The sequence below is a fragment of the Meleagris gallopavo genome, unplaced genomic scaffold (assembly GCF_000146605.3).
Source record: "Meleagris gallopavo isolate NT-WF06-2002-E0010 breed Aviagen turkey brand Nicholas breeding stock unplaced genomic scaffold, Turkey_5.1 ChrUn_random_7181001874166, whole genome shotgun sequence".
In the NCBI taxonomy this organism is placed as follows: Eukaryota; Metazoa; Chordata; class Aves; order Galliformes; family Phasianidae; genus Meleagris; species Meleagris gallopavo.
The window spans coordinates 18,215-39,031 of NW_011138803.1; the positions used below are offsets into that span (position 1 = coordinate 18,215).

General features: G+C 40.3%; 2 protein-coding genes across 3 annotated transcripts in view; one reads left to right on the forward strand and one right to left on the reverse strand.

Annotated features, from left to right (window-relative positions):
- Positions 1-4,411, forward strand: part of LOC104916171 (E3 ubiquitin-protein ligase TRIM39-like) — a 21,837-nt gene extending 17,426 nt beyond the window's left edge. The window contains exons 3-5 of the mRNA XM_010727166.3: positions 81-419; positions 1,964-1,990; positions 2,933-4,411. Of these exons, the coding sequence (XP_010725468.2) occupies positions 81-419; positions 1,964-1,990; positions 2,933-3,492 (926 nt within the window). The 3' untranslated portion in view covers positions 3,493-4,411. The remainder of the gene's footprint in view (positions 1-80; positions 420-1,963; positions 1,991-2,932) is intronic.
- Positions 4,412-9,214: 4,803 nt separating this feature from the next.
- On the reverse strand, positions 9,215-20,475 carry LOC104916168 (butyrophilin subfamily 3 member A2-like). Of its 2 annotated transcripts, none has more exons than XM_010727161.3 (13): positions 20,264-20,475; positions 19,287-19,438; positions 17,648-17,998; positions 16,074-16,358; positions 14,637-14,735; positions 14,230-14,256; positions 13,574-13,600; positions 12,983-13,042; positions 12,535-12,561; positions 12,197-12,223; positions 10,421-10,441; positions 10,211-10,237; positions 9,215-9,794 (listed from the first exon to the last, which is right to left on the reverse strand). In XM_010727161.3, the coding sequence occupies exons 2-13, from the start codon at positions 19,360-19,362 to the stop codon at positions 9,256-9,258; spliced, it is 1,566 nt and encodes a 521-aa protein (XP_010725463.1). In that variant the 5' UTR covers positions 19,363-19,438; positions 20,264-20,475; the 3' UTR covers positions 9,215-9,255. The 2 variants fall into 2 exon arrangements, with proteins under 2 accessions (XP_010725463.1, XP_010725464.1); XM_010727162.3 differs by having other exon boundaries at positions 12,983-13,009; positions 20,264-20,474.
- Between the last annotated feature and the right edge of the window lie 342 nt (positions 20,476-20,817).

Sequence of the window (20,817 nt, forward strand, 5' to 3'; positions counted from 1 at the left end):
GCACCACCTGCTCTGAGAGACAAGGCCTCAAATGATGGGAGATTGTGTGAGTTTCCAGTGACTCCTCTCTTTCTTCTCAGGAAGGACAGTGGAGATGAGCACATCGGGGGTCGTGGAATCCATGAGGGACGAGATGGAGAAGATTCTGAGTGAAAAACTGGCTGTGTTGCAGAGACAGCTGGAAATGACCCAGCAAGCAATCCCACCCATGAAGGAAATGACCAACTCCTGGACTTCCCTTCAGAAAATCTCTGAGAATGTGCAAGCCCTGCACAAAGGTTTGGAGAACATGCAGGTGGAAACAAAGGAAGACCTTCATATGCTCAGAGCAGAGCTGGAGGAAAGAGTACCAAAAGCACGGAATACACCCAAAAGGTCTGAGTCTGAAGAGAATCTGCTGCAGGTGGAGGATCATGCAGGTGAGCATAGAAACACCCAAGCAGGCTTTCATCTCCCTGTGTTGGATCTCCTACAGGCAGCTCAATGGCACATAATCACTCAATCTCCTCTAATGAGATGGGAGGGAGAACTGAAACAGTAAAGGAGAGGAAACAGCATGTTTGAGAGAAGGGAATTGAACAGGTGAAGTGAACAGTGGGCACACATGAAAATGAAAATCGAGAATTCATTGTCCACTTCCCACTGGCAAGATTTGAGGCATTTCCAGGGTAGTCCATTGTCAGGAAGAGCATTTCAGCAAGAACTCCTTTGCTCCTGTTGTGTGAGAAACCTGAGAGGCTGCCCTCTAAAAACTACACCTCCTTGTTCCCTATCCCTTCTTCCCTGATGTGAACTTCTTGTCTTCTTTCTTCTATTCAAAAATTCCTCCCTTAAAAGATCACTGAAAATAGTGCAGGGGTTTGATGATGAGTAGCATACTCTACATAGTGAAGTTCTTTTATGTGTAGTCAGAGTGAACTGACCAAGTTGCTATCAGGTCACCATCTAGATTGTTTATCTTGAACAAATATGGAAACTCTGATGGCAGACACTCTGTTGTGAAATGGAGTCTGCAAAAATGAATGGTGTGACCAATCCTTCATTCCTTCAGCAAGTATTTCTCAAGTGAAAAAGAATTAGAGGCTCAGCTGATCTCACAGCAGCTTTATATCCTCCATCAACTTCCCAGGAAACTAGTGTAGACACTCTGTGCCAAGTGTCAAGAAGCAAAAATATACACCTAAAGAATTATTCTTGTCTCTCCAGAATTGGTTATTTGTCCTGTCTGTGGTCAGTGAATGTGTCTCTACAGTTGCCTTTCAGGCCTCTTGGTCTAGATCTAAATAAGATCTAAATAGGAATGAGGTTTCTCACCCATGAGTCACACTGAGACATGAGGGTTGATAAAAGCATGTGTGTGTGTGGCAGGTGGAGTGGGTCTGGGTGCTACATAAGGCAGATAGTTAGAAAACGGTGTTTAGATTTTATTCCTCTTTTCTTCTGTGTGGGGGCACATTCTGAGAGGAATCAAAAGCTGGAAGCAACAATGGACAAGCAGCAGATTTAAAGGGACAGTAGGATAAGTGTTTCATTGAGGAAGCTTCAGCTGCAAGTATGATTTAGTTAGGAAGTGTTTGTGCTCCTGGCATCCCTAAATATGATCACCTGCATTCAGGACAAACTGAGGTAACTCTGCAAGTTCATGTCCCTTGTTCTCTACTCATTCCTTCCATGCCACAAGTATGACCTTGCCTTTCTTACCTTTAGTTATTCCTACCTTGAATTTAAGTTTGGTTACAGTTTGGCTACTGGGAGCTATTGGGCTACTACTCCCAATGGCCTGAGACTTCACCTTCTATGGTGGATGGCACAGCAGCATTAGACATGCTTACCCAACTACAGAACTAACATGGCATGTAGGAGTACACTGGACTTTCGGTTGGCAGCACAGACTGTGTCTTATTCTTGAGACCATCACGCCTTGAGAAATCCACTTACTGTCTGCTTTAATTTTTTCCCACAGGTTTTCTCAAAACCCAGCGCTACAAAGGTAAGCAAAAAGGAGACGATGGACATGAATCCTCAGAGCCTGATTGCACCTCTCAAATACAAATCCAGCTCAGGTGCAGAGTTGTATGGAAGACAACATGCTCAGAGGAAGGAATGTTTGATAACTCTTTTCTTCCTTGTGCACTGCCAGAGACCTTATGTATGCTTGATAGGAAGCATTTTTGCTTTGTGTAGCCTGGAGTGGCTGCCTGCACTGACCTCTGTAACACACTCTTATCTTTGCCCTCTTTGGAGTGAAAGAGGATCTGTTCACAGCATTGCACCTTGCTAGAGTCCTGTCCAGTGATGATCTTGTACAGAGGTTAGCTGGGTGAAATGAGGGAAGAAACATTTCCTTGTTATTGTGCCAGTGAAAATCACTCATTCTGACCAACTTTATAAAAACATCTGAGTGTGGTCAAGAGAAATTCAAAGATGGAAGAAAAGATGTAGTTGAGCCCACAGAGTCTTCCTTGATGCTGAGTGCTTTTTTCAAATCATCCCTGTTAGAGTTCCTTGCAGTTCATGCACCCTGGGTGGGCATCACAGTCTCAGTAGCACATCAAGTATCATAGAATCGTAAAATCAGCATGGCTGGAAAAGAATCCTAAGATCATCCAGTGCATCCATGTTGAACTTCATCCCATTGGCCACAATCCAGCAATCAGCCTGTCCAGATCCCTCTGTCGGGCCTTGCTACCCCCAGGCAGTTCAACACAAACTTCAAGTATGGGAATGAAGGGACCTGGGATTATGGGAGGGTAGAAGCTAGGGTACCCTGAGGCAATTGGCTGCTGAGTGCACCCTGAGTAAAGGGAAGGTAAGAGTTGAGTGAGAACAAAGTAAAAAAACAAACAACCAAACCAAAACAAAACGAAACAAAAAAACACCTAAATCAAACCTTGTGATTCCTGCTACTTACAACATGACTTGATCATTGCAGTTGATGTCACCCTGAATGCTGACACGGCTCATCCCAGACTGGAAGTGTCTGAAGATGGGAAGAGCGTGAATGATACCGGTGTGATCAGACAGGTGCCCAACAAGGAGGAGAGATTTGATTCTCACATTTTTGTGTTGGCAAAGGAAGGATACACATCTGGGAGACGATACTGGGAAGTGGATGTTGGAAAGAGAAGAAACTGGATGTTGGGTGTTGCTTCTGAGTCTGTGGCTCGTAAAGGGACCGTGACTGTATCCCCAAAGAATGGCTTTTGGGTCATAGGGTTAGCAGATGGGCAAGAGTATTGGGCCCACACGGATCCTTGGACTCGTTTGACAGTGAGTGGTAGACCACAGAAGATTGGGATCTTCCTGAACATCTCTGCCAACAAGCTCTCATTTTACAATGTCAAAAAGAAATTGGCTTTGTACACTTTTACCAATCTTGGTGATAGCAGACTGCAAAGGAAATTTGTTCCCTTCTTCTCAACGGGTTCTGGTGTTTCAGTGCTTGACACTGAGCCATTGAAAATCGTGCAGGGGTTTGATGATGATGATTGAATGCGTGATTAAATACAGATTGTGAGATCTGACTGATATGTTGTCAAAAAATCCCCAACTTTGTGCTTCCCAATGGAAACTGGCTAGGTAGTTGATACCAGAATTTTTCAGCACTGCTTGCTATCCCTGCCGTGAGACAGAAGGAAGAAGTTCTAGAGATCATGTTGATAAATATGATATAACACTCAGTATCCTTATGAACTCCTTATAAAACATGAGTTTTATTAAAGACTCATGGGGAATTGAAATGTCTTTTCAGAGCAGGAGGTGCAAGATGTACCTTTCAATTTGATAGCCCCTGGCTGTTTTTTCCCACCTCAGTCACACGGAACTAAATTCAGTATCCAGGAGATGTCCAAAAGCAGATCACATCAGACTCATATATTTAAATCTGCATCAGTCACATCATGCCTCTTTTCTTCAGTTCAATTCATACGTATCTTCCATGCCATTTCTGTAGGTGTGAAGATCAGTTTGTGGTTGGAGTTCCTGTTCCTCTCCAGAGGCATCAAAGCATAGCAAAGGTTAGTCTGTTATTCCTAAGAGTCTAAAAGATCTGAGAACAAATTTTATCCACAGATACCAAATAGAGAATTATTAGGATTTTGCTATTTCTCCTACTAAAGCCTCAACTGACTACTCCAACAATCCTTTAAAAATGGTGTGGAAGTCATTCATATCCCCTTATTCCACCAGGAAATCTGAAGCATGGATGAGGGGTTTTGTAGTGTTTCAATGTCCTTCATTTCCCAACCAGTGATGATTGACATATTCCACTTACCAGAATCAAGGTGCCAAAACTTCCTGCTTCACTCTGGGCACTGTAGACCACTCCAGCCTTCCTTCTAATTACAATTGCACACAATCAGTCAATTAAGGCTCTCCTTTCTGAATCTTCATGGAGCGTCTTTCTCAAAAAGGATTACAAGTCCCAGCAGTTCCATGAAATTGGAAGCTTGTATTTCAGTAACTCTTTTCCTATTTGCTACAGTAGTCTAAATTCTGTCAATGGAATTGTTCTAAATCATGTTTGATGAGATTGAACAACCTGCTTTAAGGTGAAGATGTCCATTCCCATGGCATAGAGTTTAAAGGACAATCTCTAAAGGTCTTTTCCTACTCAGACCATCCCAAATGTCTATGAAATGAAAGCATGTAAAATCATATAGTAGCAAGTGGAGAATCAAACAGTATGTGAAGGAAGATCACGAGAAGCATTCAATGGAAGTTTTTGACAAATGAATAGCACTAATTTTGGAAGAATTAGGAGATAGAGATATTACAGCAAGCAGAAAAAAAATGTTCTTCTTTCATATTGTAATTTCTGGTTAGTGCCTATGAGTATCTAATAAATCAAAGTGTAAAAATCCTAGCCTGTAATTCAGTGTAATCACAGTTTAAATAGAAATAATTTCCTTTCTATTATTTGTCCATGTCTTATTATTTTCCACTTACGTTTGCTTATGTCTCCAACTTGCAAGGGGTTTACAGACTACTGAAGTTGGGGAGATACCCAGAGCAGGGAAGTCCACAAGCCCTGCACGAGTGAACAAGAATATCCCAGAAAAACTCAAACACAAAAAAAAGGGTCTGTTTTTAAATAGGTAGGGCATTATGTGGTACTTGTCATACAGTATGGATCTGGGGTTAGATAGAGGCAGTAAACCCTTAGACAGGAATACACAAATGTACCTTGATCACCAAGGTCAGCTGCTTTGGAGCTGTCCCAGCCAGAACAGCAGCGAGTGATCGCAAAGTACAGGGGGATTCGTTCAGTTCCTTCATCCAGGGAACTCTGAGATAACAGAGCAGCCCAGTAACTCTTGCCAGAGTGGCTGATGTGTGACATGACCATTGCCAGGGCAATTAGCCCTGCTAATGAGTCTGCTGGTTTGCCATGTCTGCACCCTGGTGGAAGGCTATTGCCAGGAAAAATATGACGACCGGGACCTCAGTCTAGGTCCTATGCACACATGGGAAGGCTCCTGCTAAGAAAAATGTGGGGATTCATACTGAGGTACTGAAACAACACCCTAGTGCACAGGTCTCTGGCTGCAGTGAGTGCCAGAGCCTGGCCCTTGCACTGTTAGACAATGGAGACAGCGCTTGTGTTAGATACAACCAGGTAAATGACTTACTCAGCCTTGTGGCTGACCTGAAGGAGAAGATGGAGAGGCTGAGGAGGGAATGTGAGAGGGAGATTGATTGGTGGTACCAGTCCCTATCGGCCCTGAGATCTAGGCAGCCAGCTTAGGCTCCACATGGATCACATCACCCCACCTTGTAAAAAGGGGTAGAGGAGAGCTGGCAGGCAGTCAGTGTTCCTACTACAGTGAACCCTCTGTCCTCTTCTCCTCCTAACAACAATGATAAAGAATAGACTCTCCAGTCCATTCAGGTCCGCTTGAATGGCAGCACAGCCTTCAGATGTGTCAGCCACTCCTCTCAGCTTTGTGTCATCAGCAAGCTTGCTGGGGGTCAACTCTATCCCTTCATCCAGGCCACTAATTAAGATAGTGAAGAAGACCAGATCCAGCACTTATCCCTGGAGAACACTGCTAGTTACAGACTTCCAACCACACTCTGTGCCACAGCCTTCTGAACTCTGCCACTCAGCCAGTTCTCAATCCACCTCACCATCTACTCATCTATTCCACGCTACCTTAATGTGGCACTTGCTGAAGTCACCTAGACTTTACTGTTCTTCTCCCATCTATCAGCCAGTGATGTCATCATAGAAGGTTACCAGGTTAGTGCAACGTGATTTCCCCTTCGTGAATTCATGTTGACTTCTGATAACCTTCTTCTCTTCCAGTTACTGGGAGATGACATTCAGAACAAGTTGTTGTGCCATCCCTTTTCCAGTGATGGAGGTGAAGCTGACTGCCCTGTAGTATCTTAGATAATCTTCCTTGCACTTTTTGAAGACTGAAGTGACATTGGCCATCCTCCAGTCTTCAGGCATCTCCCCCCTTTGCCAAGACCTTTTGAAGATGATAGAGAACAGTTCAGCAATTACTTCTGCCAGCTCCCTCAGCATGTGTGTGTGTATCCCATTACGGCCCATTAGGATTTGTGTGTGTTGATGACCATGTCCTCCTCAACTCTAGGGAAGCCTTCAATTCTCCAGACTTTCTCTCTTACCTATAGGGTCTGGGATTCCCAAGGGGTGGTCTTTGTAGTAAAGACTGAAGCAAAAATGTCATTCATTATCTCTGCCTTTTCAGCATCCTCTGTTATCAGAGCATTCACCTCACTTAGTAGGGGACTCATATTTTCTCTAGCCTTTCTGTTACTGTTGACTTACTTACAAAAACCTTTCTTGTTATCCTTGACCTCCTTTGCAAGATTAAATACCAAGAGGGGCCTTAACCTTCCTCATGCATCCCTACAGGCCCTTACAACATTCCTATGTTCTTCCTAAGTGAACAGGCCTTTTTTTCTACATTTCACAGACCTTCTGTTTTCCTTTTAATTTATCCACAAATTCCTTTGTTTATCCACACAGGCCTCCTGTCACCTGCCCTGATTTTTATTTTTAGGAATGCACCAATCTTGAACTCAGCAGAAGTGGTGTTAAAGTGTCAACCAGCTCTCATCTCCCTTACCTTCTAGCACTCTAGCCTATGTTATACCTCCAAGTAGCTGGGTAGAAATGGTGAATCTAACCAAGTCTTGAAACTGCAGTAGAGGAGATTTTAAACCAAGTGTCTGCAGCACAGAGGTAGTTATTGTGGGGCTCTGATAGGTGGAGTATCCTCATCAGGGTGCACGGCAGCCACCCTACTTTTCTGGGAGATGTTTGTTGTGGTGCGTCCCCTTCTCCTGACTTCTCCAGAAGCACTGGTAGTTATGACCCTGAGTAATGTCCCAAATAGGACATTGTACTCCAGATGCAGTTTCAGGTATACTCTTGATTTGGGAATCCAAATCTGGATTCCCAAATCCAGTGAAATTCCATTTCACTCTGGTGTGATGGTCAAGTACTAGAAGAGAAATCTTCCTCCACATACTTCAGAAGTCTCCTGCACTGTGTGCTAGAATGGCTGTCCTTTAACCTCCAGGAGAGTTCTTTATAAAACTCATTTACAGCTTTGAAGCTGAAGTAAAATCTGAAATCAAGAACAAGTTGGCAGTTGTCAGTGCTGGGATAGATTTACTTCTGCATATTTTCTTTGTGTTCCATTAATGAGGACATCCTGATGAGTTTTTCTGACAGATCTTAATGACTGAGTACTTGATTTAAAGAATTATTGGGCACTAACTGCACTCAGGAAGTGAAGCATGACAGAGTAACTTATGAGGAAGCTGGTGGACAGAGTAGCTTGCTTCTTTTGAAGTAATGACTCTTATAGTGATTTATGTGACATCAGTCAACCAAATATCATTGAAAAATTTACAGAAATCTTATGAGAACTTAATGCTGAGATTGAGCTGGCCCTTGAGTTCACCTAGGACCAAGAATGCCTATAGAAGCAGGGATTTCAGTTTGTAATATGTCAGCAGCCATGTTTTCCATTGTAATGGACAAGAATTCACACAGAATACTGAATATACATAAGGTAATGAAAATATCATACTGAAAATGCCATTGGGACTGAGATTGGAATGGTCAACCACATGCTAGGAATGTCACAGTGCACAAAAAGGCAAAAGACAAGAGAAATGTATGCTTTTTTGGAAGAGTGCATCGAAATTGACCCTCACAGAATGTGACAGGCTGGGTTAATTAGTTGCATGAAATCTGGTGTAAGCTCTGATTGCAGTCTGCAGTCTCATTATTTTCAGGGAGTGATTTATCTTTCTTTCAAATGTATGTACAGGATTGGCTAAACAGCCCTTCTTCCTTCCTTTCCCCATCTCAGAGCAAGGATGGAGATTTAATCTGGTGTGCTAATTCATGTGTCCATCAAATTTTGCAGAAAGCAGTTTAATTTTTTTCCCTTACATACCCCATGATAATTTTGTGCAAGTATGTTAGACTGCAAGAAGTTCCCCCAGTGTTAAATGGGAAACTGGGCAGGAATTGTTTTTTTCTAAGGCTAAACTCGACTGAGTGCTTGGGAAAGTGAGTTAGTGTAATTCAAGAAACACTGGAAGGGCTTAGGGCAGATTTCCCTTCTGTTAAACTTCCCTTCTTTGCCTGTTTCAGATCAGCTGAACAATAGTTCCATTAATGTAACTGTAGGTATGAAACAGAAATGGCTTCTGTTCACTTTTGTTTCCCCTAATAATCATACTCATTTGAATGGATTGATTGAATAACCAAACAATTCTGATGTTCCTTTTACAATTCAATCTTCAATTTTCTTCATACCCGTTCTTCTTAGATCACTCAGAAGGAAGAATTAAGGAACTATTTTTTTTGCCTGGACAGATTTACCATGGTGCTTTGTTTTTTTGTGGTTGTTTATACATGACTTGGAATTCACACCCAATCTCGAGAATACTCTCAACCAAAGTCAGAAACTGTTCATATTCTCTTAGTTGAGAACAAATAAGATAAAAGCTATTTCACTTCAAACTAATTTTTTTTTCCTACTTTGCAACACTGAAATTTTGCCCCATTTGTCTTTTTTTCCCATGTTTTCCTTTTTTTTTCTTGAATTCTACTTTCCTTATTTTATGACATCCTGAGATGATGTTACCTCTCCTCCCCTCTGCCCTGACCACTTAAAATACAAAACAAACAAACAAAAATTTGCAATTAAAAAGAAAAAACAACACTTCGATTCTATAAGATACTTTATTCAAAATCCCATCTTACAGTGGCTCCAAAGGGACAGGGGCTAATACTGGGTGGATAACAGGTGTGTCTGCCTCTCCTCCTTTGGATAAAAATGGGAAAAACATTTCTGTAGGTTCCTTTCCAAGACTTATAGAGATTTTTACCATGATGGTCATCTGATGAGTTTCATAAAAGTTTATTCGTGCTTCCTCCAAGTCCAGAAGCACACCAATCACTGAGTCATTCATCTCCTCCTTCTCAAGACTGATGTCTCCCTTGATAGAGAAAATCTCTCCCTTGGATCTCTGCAGAGCCCAGTAGTCCTCCCCAGCAAGTGTCCCTTGCTCTTCTTGTTTCCCTTTCTGCCTTATGACCCCCAGCATCCAGTCCTGCTGCTGGCCCACCTCCACTTCCCAGTAGTGTTTCCCAGATGCAAACCCTTCCTTTGCCACCAGGACGGGGACTGTGGAGGGGCTGCTCAGGTCAGCAGGTTCACATGCATTATCCTCAACATCTGGAGCTCTTGGCACTTGGATCTCGAGGAGTTGGCATTCAGGATTCACAGTAATGGGAACTGGAGGGGAAAATGAAAATGATGCAGCGACAACAGTGCTTCAGGGACCTCTATCTTCAGCGTGAGATGGGTTGAAGCATTTGAGGATCTGAGAAGCCCTGGCATGATTTGACAAGGAATTGAAACATTTCCCCATAACAGGGCAGGAATCAATCACATATGAACTAACAGGACCTTGGAGTTGTCATAGCCTTAGTACTCTTGTGGGCAATTCCAGGTGATTCCCTCCCTCTCCATACACTTTAAAATCAAATAATACAATAGCCACATCCAAGCCTCGTTCCCTTCTAACCAAGCCAGGTGAAGGTTTACTCCTCTGACTCCAGCTCAGTTGTTCAATTTCTAAGATCACAGCACTCTCATTTCATGGTAACTTGGTCAGAGAATTTTTGCACTCTCCTTCCTTTCAGTTTTACCTGCATGGCTCTGGGCTTCCCAGAAATCTGCAGAAAGGAGAGAGGTGATAGGGTTTTATTATTCCATTAGGCAATTGCAGACTTCTGAAACTAACGTACTGAAAAAATTACCCCCATGCAATTCTTGTCACCTCTGATTCTCTATCAGTTTTGGCTTTGCTCCTCTTAACTCCACAATTCTTCTCCTTGTTATCATTTTTAATGACTTACCCAGCTCAGCTTTCAGTTTACCTGCAAGGGAAAAATATTTCAGTCAATAACACTTGCTTCTTTTTATGTTTTCATTACAGTTTTACAAAGCAGAGCAACCCTAGGGCATGAAATAGGGGAGAATTCTGGAAGCTGTAGTGGGGAACATTTTTATTCATGCTATTTAAATACCAGCATCAGTGCTCCAAAGGGAGGGACACAGAGCTTGTCCTCCAGACTCCATCAGCTCTGCATTTACACAGCATTACCTCAGAAATGTCTTGAAAAACCCTTTAGTAAAGCAGGTGGGGAACATCTGAAGGACAACTTAGATGGGATTATTCAAGGAGAATTCTAGTTTTATCTCTGGGCCTCTTTTTGCTCTCAGAAAGATGTGTTCTTGTACTTTAAATCTGACCTGGATGTCTGTGTGTCTTAACTGCTCTCATGACAAGGATGCCTGACTTTCTGAGAAGATAAGACAGGTCTGGATCACCTGGCTCCCAGTAGAAGGGTTCTACTTTGTGCTGAGAGGCCAGGTTATTTCTGTGGGCATTCTGGAAGCAGTTGAATCCAAAACAAGCTCCATAATAGGCTCTGGATTTTCACAAAATCCTGAAATATACTCTTCAGAAGAGAGAAGGCCAAAAGTATATCAGAATAAATCTGATTCTGCCTAAAAGCCTAGTGGTGAGAGCCTTTCATAAAAAGAGAGTGGGGCAACATTTCTTGTCTGCTACTTCACCAGAAGAGTTTGGAACTGACCTTTTTTCTCTCCAGGAAATGCATTAGTGCCACACTGATGAAGAGTGCTCCACCTACTTGTTTTCACGAGCTTGCTGGAGCACATTCAAGTCAGAGGGCTGTTCTAGCTGACTAGGAGAAAGTGTTGCCTATCTTGCAGCACTCCCTGCTACCAAAACCTTGGCATGTCATTCCAGTGCAGTTTCTAACTGCAATGTGACCAATTTGACTGAAGCAGCTCTAAATATTTTTTCCTGACAAATGGTTCAGAGACTGAATAAAAGACTTACTGTCCCCTCAGCCTGCGGAGACAGGTGCAAAAAGATGAAATAAAGTGGAAAAAAAAGTGCATGTAGTATGAAGATAAGTTTATATATAGTATATATTTTATGAGGATTGCTCTGAAGGTAATGTCTGCTATTTTATTCTGTTGGCCGACCACGTCAGAGGCATGTGCTGGTGAGATGGCAATAGAAGTAGAACCTTCTTGCCAATAATTCATTACATTTTGTTGCCGTGTGACAGATGGCAGCAGAGGGGCACGCTGGCAAATTGGCATCTGACATGGAAATGCATATGAAGCAAAGGTGTGTAATTGAATTCCTCCATGAAGAAATAATTGCACCCTATTGACATTCACTGATGCTCAATGAATGTTCATGGAGACCAAACAGTGTATGTGAGTACAGTGAGGTGGGGGGTGGTATATTTCAGCAGTAGTAGCAGTGAGAGAGGATCACCTCTGTTAGTGCAGTTCTTCTCTAGGATAAAATCCATTAGAAATCAGTGGTATCTAAATCTTTATTGTGAAGTTAGGTCTGGAAATCTTGTGGCCGAGAAAAGGTAGTCTAGGCTAGTCATACAGTAAAGCAGCAGGACAGCAACCCTGGTGATAATTTTTTTAAGAAAAAAAACAGAATCTTATAGGTGGATGTCTCACTGTGTTTGTTCAATTCCACAATCCGGGATGGCACTGACAAACTCACCTAGAATTGTATTATTGTTTCTAAGCTTGACGGGATTGTAGGATATCTATAAAATGTGTTTTCTTACCAAAGCGGGCTTTGAGTTTGGATTTTTCTGAAAAATAAGAACATAAATAAGCGATACAAGAACTCGAGGAAAAAAAAAAAGGAGAAAAAAACAACAAGAAGCATTTGTGAAAATAACATAATTGTTACATGCTTATTCTTTCCTTCTGATAATGGGCAGAGCATACACTCCAGTTGAAGGTAGAGAGGTGAATATCATCAATTTTCTGCCATCTAATCATCTCTATTAACATGACCAAGAAGTCATTTAAACTAAAACCAAGCTTATTAAATAAAGCAATTTATTCCATTGTGTCTGAACTGCATCCATCCTCAATTATTTAAGAAAATGAGATTTACCTCTTCGATTTGTGGCTTTCACTTGTTCTAATCAGTTCAGCAGATAGAATGAAAGAAAAAAAAAAACACACATAAACGGGGTAGTTATTAGATATAAACTTACTAAGTGGACTATTACATTTTATATGTATGGACTTTCCATAAAGCTTCACTATTAAACTTGTGTAAATATTTTGGAAAAACACTCTTAATGTTATACTGCTGTACAACTAGGCACACATGCACACACACAAAATCTACAGTGCTTAGCCTTTCCTTATTGCCTTATTTCACATGAAAATAATCCAATTCATTTAAATCCCTTGTTCAAATTAAAGAGCACTATCAAGACTAGTAATCACATCTAAACCAATTGACAAACAAACAAACAAAAAATCAGGAAATTCTCCAAATGGTCGCATCTTCAGTGCAAAGGCATAATATTTAATGAACAGCAAAAACATCTTACCTAGCATCAACTTCAGATGTTCATTTTCTAGAAAAGACAATACACAGACACCAATGTATCCTGTGACAGAATGGTTCAAAAATACAAATATGCAAACTGCAAAATCACATAGCATGGTGTCCTTGTGTGTCCTTGGAGCTTGGCTACTTTCACTGCACTGTCAACTGCTTTAAGCAGGTGTAAATCCAGAGGAAACCAAATAATTCACCCATGAGTGGATCACAATATTTTAACTGTATTGGGTGTAGGTAACTGATAAAACTTGAGCAAGGTGGAAAGACAACTTATTTGTACTGCTGGTACGTGGAACACCTCCCTACAGGGACAGACTGAGAGAGCTGGAGATGTGCAGCTTGGAGAAGAGAAGGCTCCAAGGAGAGATGAGAGTGGTATGTCAGTATCTAAAGGAGGCTATAAAAAAGAACAGACAGATTCTTTAGCATGGTCTGCTGTGACAGAACAGGGAAAAATCATTTCAAACCTGAAGAGAAGAGAGATATTTAGACTGGATATAGGGAAGAAGTTTTTTACAGTAGATCTGTTGAAGCACTGGAACAACTTAACATCATCACAAATGCAAAGGGATTTTACCTTCTTCCATCTTTTTCTTCAATTTTACTAAAAAACAGAGAAAAGTAGATCATCATGTTGGCTACTCCTGTATACGCCGCTTATTCTGCAATAGTGAATTTTATGTGTCAACAGACATAAGTGGGGTTAAAAGTTAAATTTAGTTTAACCTAGTATATTTTCTGAGGCTCCCTGTTAGCCCTACCTTTCCAGACCAAGAGGTATATAATTTCTAATAGGGTTGTTACACACACACACAAAAGGGAAGATGTATGAAGAGCTGCTGAAGTCACTTCATTTGTTTAGAGTAGAGAAGAGGAGCTTGAGGGAAGACCTCATTACTGTTTATTTATTAAAGAATCTGAGGAATGCTTCTGATGCCTTCATTAACTCTTGCATGATTAGACAGGAATGATAGAAAATGTCAGTCAAATTCAGTCCACATATAGTAATGAGTAGGGCTTAATGAAAGCAGGAGCGGACTGCTTATAAAATACAGATGAAAAAAACTCATGCAAGATGTTGTTACACTGTGTGGTACAAAACTAAAGTGAAAAACTAAGACATTTGTCTACAGCTAGAATTGCTAAATAGTCCATAAATATTTCCTTTATTGAAATATAAATAACCCATACGCTTTACAAAGTGTCATATTCTTCATCTTCATCATCTCTTACCTGAATTAATTGTTTCCTTGCGGTTACCTGGTTAACAACAACAAAAAAGAACAAAAGAATATTGAAGAGTAATACTGAGAGTGATCATTTCTCTGATTTATCTCTGGTGTCATGGGTAACTGTCTGGAATTATGTCCCTAATGAATACAGAGAGGGTCTTAGACATGTAGTTTAGCTCATAGAGCTATTCTTGTCAGACCTAATGTTGTCTGAGGTAAGGACAAGCAGAAGTGTCTTACAACTTGTTCAGCCCATGTGCTTCCCCACTCTTTTATTGTTGTTCTATTTCCTGAATTCAGTTGTGAAATAATCACAGGTCATTTTGATTGTAAGCTTTTGTTACAATCATGAATTTCAATATGATACTTCTATACATTAATTGAAAGACTATATGAAGAAATACTTACTTTTTAGCTTAAAAAATACAGCACAAATTAGGACTGCGATAGCACATAAAATTGCCAGGTAGGCAACCAGCCATTTTGAAATGGAGGGGAAGAAAGTATCTGCAAAAATGAACAAAAGGTGTTGTATTATGTTAACGAGCTAAATAAAAAGACAATTGTAACTCAGGATGTAGTCAAGGAGATGGGGAGTTTGTATTTTTCTTTAATTTTCCTAATAATATTGCTGAAGAAGAGGAGATCTAGCACACAGGCAGCGGTAATTCAGGGAGAGTCTTTCTGTGGATACCAAATTTGTAAGGTCAAAACAGAAATTTGAGATATAGAGAAAGCTTTGTGTAGTTCATAAATCTGAAAGAAAGAAGTATTCTCTCCTTTTTTCCCCACAAGTGTGTTGCATTTCATACTGAACTGACCACAAAGCAGGCGATTTAAAGAAGGAAGAAGTCATCAATGCTGAGCAAGAAGAAAACATTCACTCCTAATGTATTTGACAAAAGGAATATTCTGATTCATGCTGCAGAGTATGGTGCATAAACCTGGAAAAGCAATAGAATTTCAGACATTTCCTACTTTCTCTCTTTCTTTTTTATTGTTTCTTCCCAAGTCTCTCCACATTTAATTTTCTGGGATTTCTTCATTACATCCTGAAAGGGAGTTTACTTGCACACTTCTTCAAGAGCACTACCCTTCACTCTGGTTCCCATTCCAGACTGCACATTGGCTTTCTGGTAAGGAATTTCTTTTTGGGTTCCATCCCTGCAAGTCTTGCTTGAATCTACCTAATGCCTGTCTATTTACCCAACAAACAGAGATGTGTGAAGTGCTACAAAGCACAGGAAAACATAACATGGTCCACCCTACAATGATTTAAAAGTAAGATATGTATTAATAAGAGTGAAGGTTAAGAGCAAAGGTTAAAAACTGGAATAAAAATATTTGTGAGATATTGAAACAATCACATTAACTCTCCTGAACACTCTCTTCTACTTTTTGTTTTGTTTTGTTTTCAGCTATGCTCTGTGAAGCCCATCTGTGCAAATCTTATCAAATGTTCTGGTAGTGGTCCAGACAACAAAATCCTGTAGGATGTTCAGCTGTAACTAAGGAAATACGTCATTTTCAAATGTACATACAGTTGGATTTTTAATTCATTTTAATTCAGCTCCATCCATTGACATCTCTAAATGTGAACCAGGGAACACGAAGTTTTGTTAATATATGACTCTTTTTTGAAGGAGAAAATGATTCATTGGATATCACAGAGAATTTGTGTAATAAACTAGAAAAAAAGGTTGAAGAAGATTGCAGCTCTCGAGACCTTCTGTCCAACAGTGGTTCTGGGGCTATATTTTTGGGCCAGCTCATGACATAAAAATGGGACCCACACCGTTTTTCCTATCTTTTTAATCTTACAAGCAGGTGACTCTGCTCACTCACCTGAAATCAGGACTCGGGACTCACTCATGGTCTTTAGGAGATTGTTAACTATCCTGCAGGAGACTTCCATGTCAGACCCTGGTATTAGGTTCACAGAACTTAGGACACTGTACAGGCCTGAAGGCATCATCATCACTTTTGTGGTTGATAGTTCCTTCCTGATCTGTCCTTGGCCATCCAACCAAACCACTTCAGGTTTAGGAAACCACCCATCTGCATGGCAGGTGAGGCCAATGCCCTGTTTCCTGGGACTTCTCAGGAAAATGGAAGGCACACCACCTTTAGCTAAGGAGAAAACATACTTGTAAGTTTGTATTCCTATAATGTTGCCAGTGGAATCTCCCAGTATTTGGTGAAAAATATAAAAACCTCATAAAATGAAGAAAATTTGTGAATTACAGGAAGCCTGTGAACAAGTAGTGCAATCTGTCCATGAAAACAGAACATATTAGAGTCTCAGGTTAGGTATTCCAAATAAAATTCATACTGACATGGTGGAAAAAAACCAAAACAACAACACATCATATTGTTTATATTCACAGACTTAGATGACTAAATTACAGTGTTAAATAGACGTTAAACATTTGTTTCCTCTAGAATTAACTATGAAAACATCTTCAGAAGAATCTGGCTGTAATTTTTAGAAGCCACTATGCCCATTCCCCACCTACAAACAGGAGGGCAATCAGCTCTTTGAAAGGAGAGATAACTGCAGCACAAGGGGAAATGGTTTTAAGTTGAGGGAGGGAAGATTTAAGTTGGATGTCAGGGGGAAGTTCTTTGCAGAGAAAGTGGTGAGGTGCTGGAACAGCTGCCCAGAGAGGTTGTGGATGCCCCATCTCTAGAGGTGTTCAAGGCCAGATTGAACACCTGGGCCCTGGGCAGCCTGGTCTGGTATTAAATGGGGAGGTTGGTGGCTCTGCATGTGGCAGGGGGGTTGGAAATTCATGATCCATCAAGACCCTTCCAACCCCCATTCTGCTATTCTGCGATTTAAGGAAAATTGGATCCAGTGTAGCAGAGAAAGAAAGGAAAAATGTGCTCAATTCTAAGCCAACCACATTAATAAAAGCTACCTCTGAAGATGGTATCTATCAATATACTGAAATAAAAATAGGAGCATTGTCCACTGCTTTGTTTTCCTGATATGGGCAAGGGAAGCAGTGAGGTACTGGGATGAAACAAATTCATTATACCTATTCCAATTGATATAATCATAGAGAGGGACTGGACAATAGGTTCAGTAATGGTTGATTGCAAAGTAGAAGCCTAGATTTAGCTGAATAATAAGAGCTTTCTAAACTTGCTGTCTAGGCTTCCATTGAACTTGAAAGGAGATTGTACTCCCAGGTCACATAAAGATGCTTGGTGTTTGGTATCTCAAGATAAATCTGTCCTCACATAGTCAGAGACAGGCATTTATTTAGAGAAAGCTAACACAAATCAAACATTTCTTCCATGAAGAAAATTTATCAATCAAATTACATTAAAATTACATTTCTCTCAGTCAGTGGTGGACATACATGTTTCTGTTCATCTCCATCTTTGAATGATGTGAGAGAAGGGCCACTAACCTGCTACTTGCAGTTCAATCAGCACGTCATGGTACTTATCATTGAAAGAGACCACACAAGTATACAATCCTTTGTCAGAACTTCTGATGTTCTTCAAGTGCAGAGACATGTTTCCAGTTTTAAATTCACTGTGGAAGAGTTCTGTTCTGCCTTGATATCTCTCATCTTGCTTTTCATTTTTATTTTTTCCATTGTATGTGCTCACTGTTATTTTTTCAGACTGTCCGTTAAATATCCACTGGACAGAGAATATCTCTGGAATGTTCTCTGCTACCACATAACAAGGCAAAATGACCCCTTCTCCAATGACTCCAGTGATGGAACTACTAGGAGGAGAGGTAATAAATTGACCTGTGGAGAGTAAAAATGGCAGCTGTTTTCATTTGTCCATATCATATTTTACTTGGCACTACATCAGTCAGTGAAATTGAACTAATATCACTATCAACAGAAGAGAAATCTAGAACAAAAGTAGAAAACAACATGGCAGAGTGCTGAGATGAACAATATTCCCATTCATCAATTTTCTGAAGATGAGCTTAAGAAAGTTCATGACCACTAAATGATGGAAATTGAGAAATGATGAAAAAAAAATGAAAACTGACAAGTCTGTCAAAGATCCAACATAGGATGCAGGATCTATGAAACAGAAAAATGAAAGTGGGATTCAATTTTTCAGATGGTTATACCTAGTATCATTTAGAAAGTGATATCGTATCCATCTGATCTGCCACCTCCACGTCAATCATTTAATTGAATACCTTGTCAGTAGAGCTCTAGCTAATTGTTCCATTCATTCTACAGTCAACAGTGAGTTTGTTCACTGAACGCAGTAGAGTTTCTTGAACACTCACATTTCATGACCTGAGACATCAGGACTGCTAGAAGTGACTTTGGGATACATGCTGGGTGTGTGTAAAAACACAGATCGCTGCCTGAATTGGTGACTAGCCCAGAGTAAGGTCTTGTGTTAGCTTGGGAACACAAGTAAAGTGCCTCAGCCTGCACTTCAGTCCATCCCAGGATGGACACTGTACCAGCCATCCATCCCCAGTGATAAGAGCTTGCTAGTGATTGTACCAGGTGACTCACCCCAACAATATGAGTACCTCTCTGTTTAATAGATGAATATCAACTTTCTCCTGTGTACTTTCTTCAGGATCAATAAACATTATACAGAAGCACTGGCATTATTCCATTACATTGAATCTGTTCTCTTTTGGAGCATCAATGCTCAAGAAGAAAAGCCTGCAGTATGCAGAATTTGGGTAATTGAGTGGAATCCTATACATTGAGCTTGCATGTAGACCTCTACCTCTAGAGAGATAAACAGCTGAATCTCTGAGCTGAGCCCATAAGCTCAGGCATGACATGGTTGGCTACATCTAGAAGGCTAGAGCTGAATTCCACCCGGTTCCATTCCCTGATAGAAAATCTGTAAGTCCCCTACAGGCTGATGTTACCTTCCAGCCTTGACTACCTTAGCAGATATCAGATTGCACAAGGAGCGTTCTTGGTGTTTTTAGCATCTGAAGTTAACCAAATAAAAAAGAAATAAAATGCGTGTTCATTATTTATTACTTTTATCTGAACCTAGGCATAATTAAAATTAAATATATTTAAAATTGAACTATTTTACCTGTAATCAAGCATGATAAGTGTTGAAAAGCCAGTACATGAAAAGGTGTCAACCTCCAAGATGGGAAACCCAACATTATCCAGGTTTCTTAATCATCAACACGACCAAAAGTAAATCTTCCAGATGGAATTCCTGTGGGACTCCTTTAGTCTCTTCACGTGTTCAGTGTAAAATAACAGGCATAAGTGCACATGTAATATTATGAGGAAAAGTATGAACAAAGATTAAGACATCGTGTTGGATGCACTCAAAGACAATGACGTTTGCAGAGCATCCGTCTTCCTTAACACATCTCTCTATCAAATTTAACTACCTACTGTAAATCATTCAAAAGCAATACGATCTTTGTCTGCTCTGCTCAGTTGTGCATGCTTACTTTTGTCTTCCAGAAACTCTATTACCTTCCTTGGCAATATTTTCTTTCAGTGAGAAGTTAACATTATTTTATCTTTTGTTTGTAGCAAAAAGCTCTTTCTCTTCTTTCTCTCTTAATGAAAAACAAAACAAAATGGAACCACCTTCATGGATGAATTCCTAAGCAAAGTGTTACAATACCAATCTCCCTGTTGACTTCCATGAGCATTTTGAGGAGAAACTTGTGATTTAACGAAGGTAACTCTTTCCAACTTCCTGCAAAGAATTTGGTTTTCGAAGTCATTGCTGAATTAGTCCATACTCACAATGTACTCACAGTAAAGATTAAGTGGTGTCATGTCTTTAAATCTCACTAATTGGAGACAAAACATTTCCTGCTCTCCTCCACCTTTCTGTGTGGTTTTCTTTTTCTCACGTTTCCAGTAACTGATAAAAATCAAGTGCTATCGGAGGGGGACATCCCAACCCGAATAACAATGCAACTACAGCAAGCAGGTTCATGTCTGTCAGTGCATTCCATTAAATCTACAGCAATTAATTCCAGTATCATTGTAAATGCAGGGGTTTTTCTTTATGGTTTTAGAAAAAATATAATTTCTTACCTGAATAGAACGAACCTTAAGACTTCTGTAAGGGATATGGTAGTTATGAACCTTTGTCCTTATATCTTTATTACCAGGGAAACTTGTGATTGCATTTTTAACATCCAATAGGATACAGAGGCTTGACCAGACTGATTGGGAAAGATGTAAATGTCAAAATTCATGCTGAAAGACAAAAATAACATCTTGCCTCCCAGTCCGTTTCCATACACTAGGACAAACAAGGTAGAGATATTCCTCCTCAGTCCCCTGTGCAAATCAGCTCTCTCTTCAACCAGCATTTAGCCAGAAAACACTGCAATAAAATTTACAAGTGTGTAATGAACAGGTTATTAGGTGTATCGTTATTAGTATAAAAAGTACTAATGTGTTTTTCCTATCACATACTTGAACATTGCTCTCTTTTTGCTGACATGTCTACATCTTGGAAGTATGTTTCTCATGTAATACTTTTTATGTTCCATTCAAGATCTGAAAACAATCACATTTGAAGTTTACTCATTTTTGGACTTCGGTGCTTCTGATTTTGCTGGGTTTTTTTCTTTTTTTTTTTT

Coding starts and splice junctions, on each gene's coding strand:
- LOC104916168 (XM_010727161.3), bottom strand. CDS start 19,362: ATGTTGGGTTTCCCATCTTGGAGGTTGACACCTTTTCATGTACTGGCT. Junction 17,999..19,286: donor CTTATCATGCTTGATTACAG/GTAAAATAGTTC, acceptor TACTCTCCACAG/GTCAATTTATTACCTCTCCT. Junction 14,257..14,636: donor TGTATTTTTTAAGCTAAAAA/GTAAGTATTTCT, acceptor GTTGTTAACCAG/GTAACCGCAAGGAAACAATT.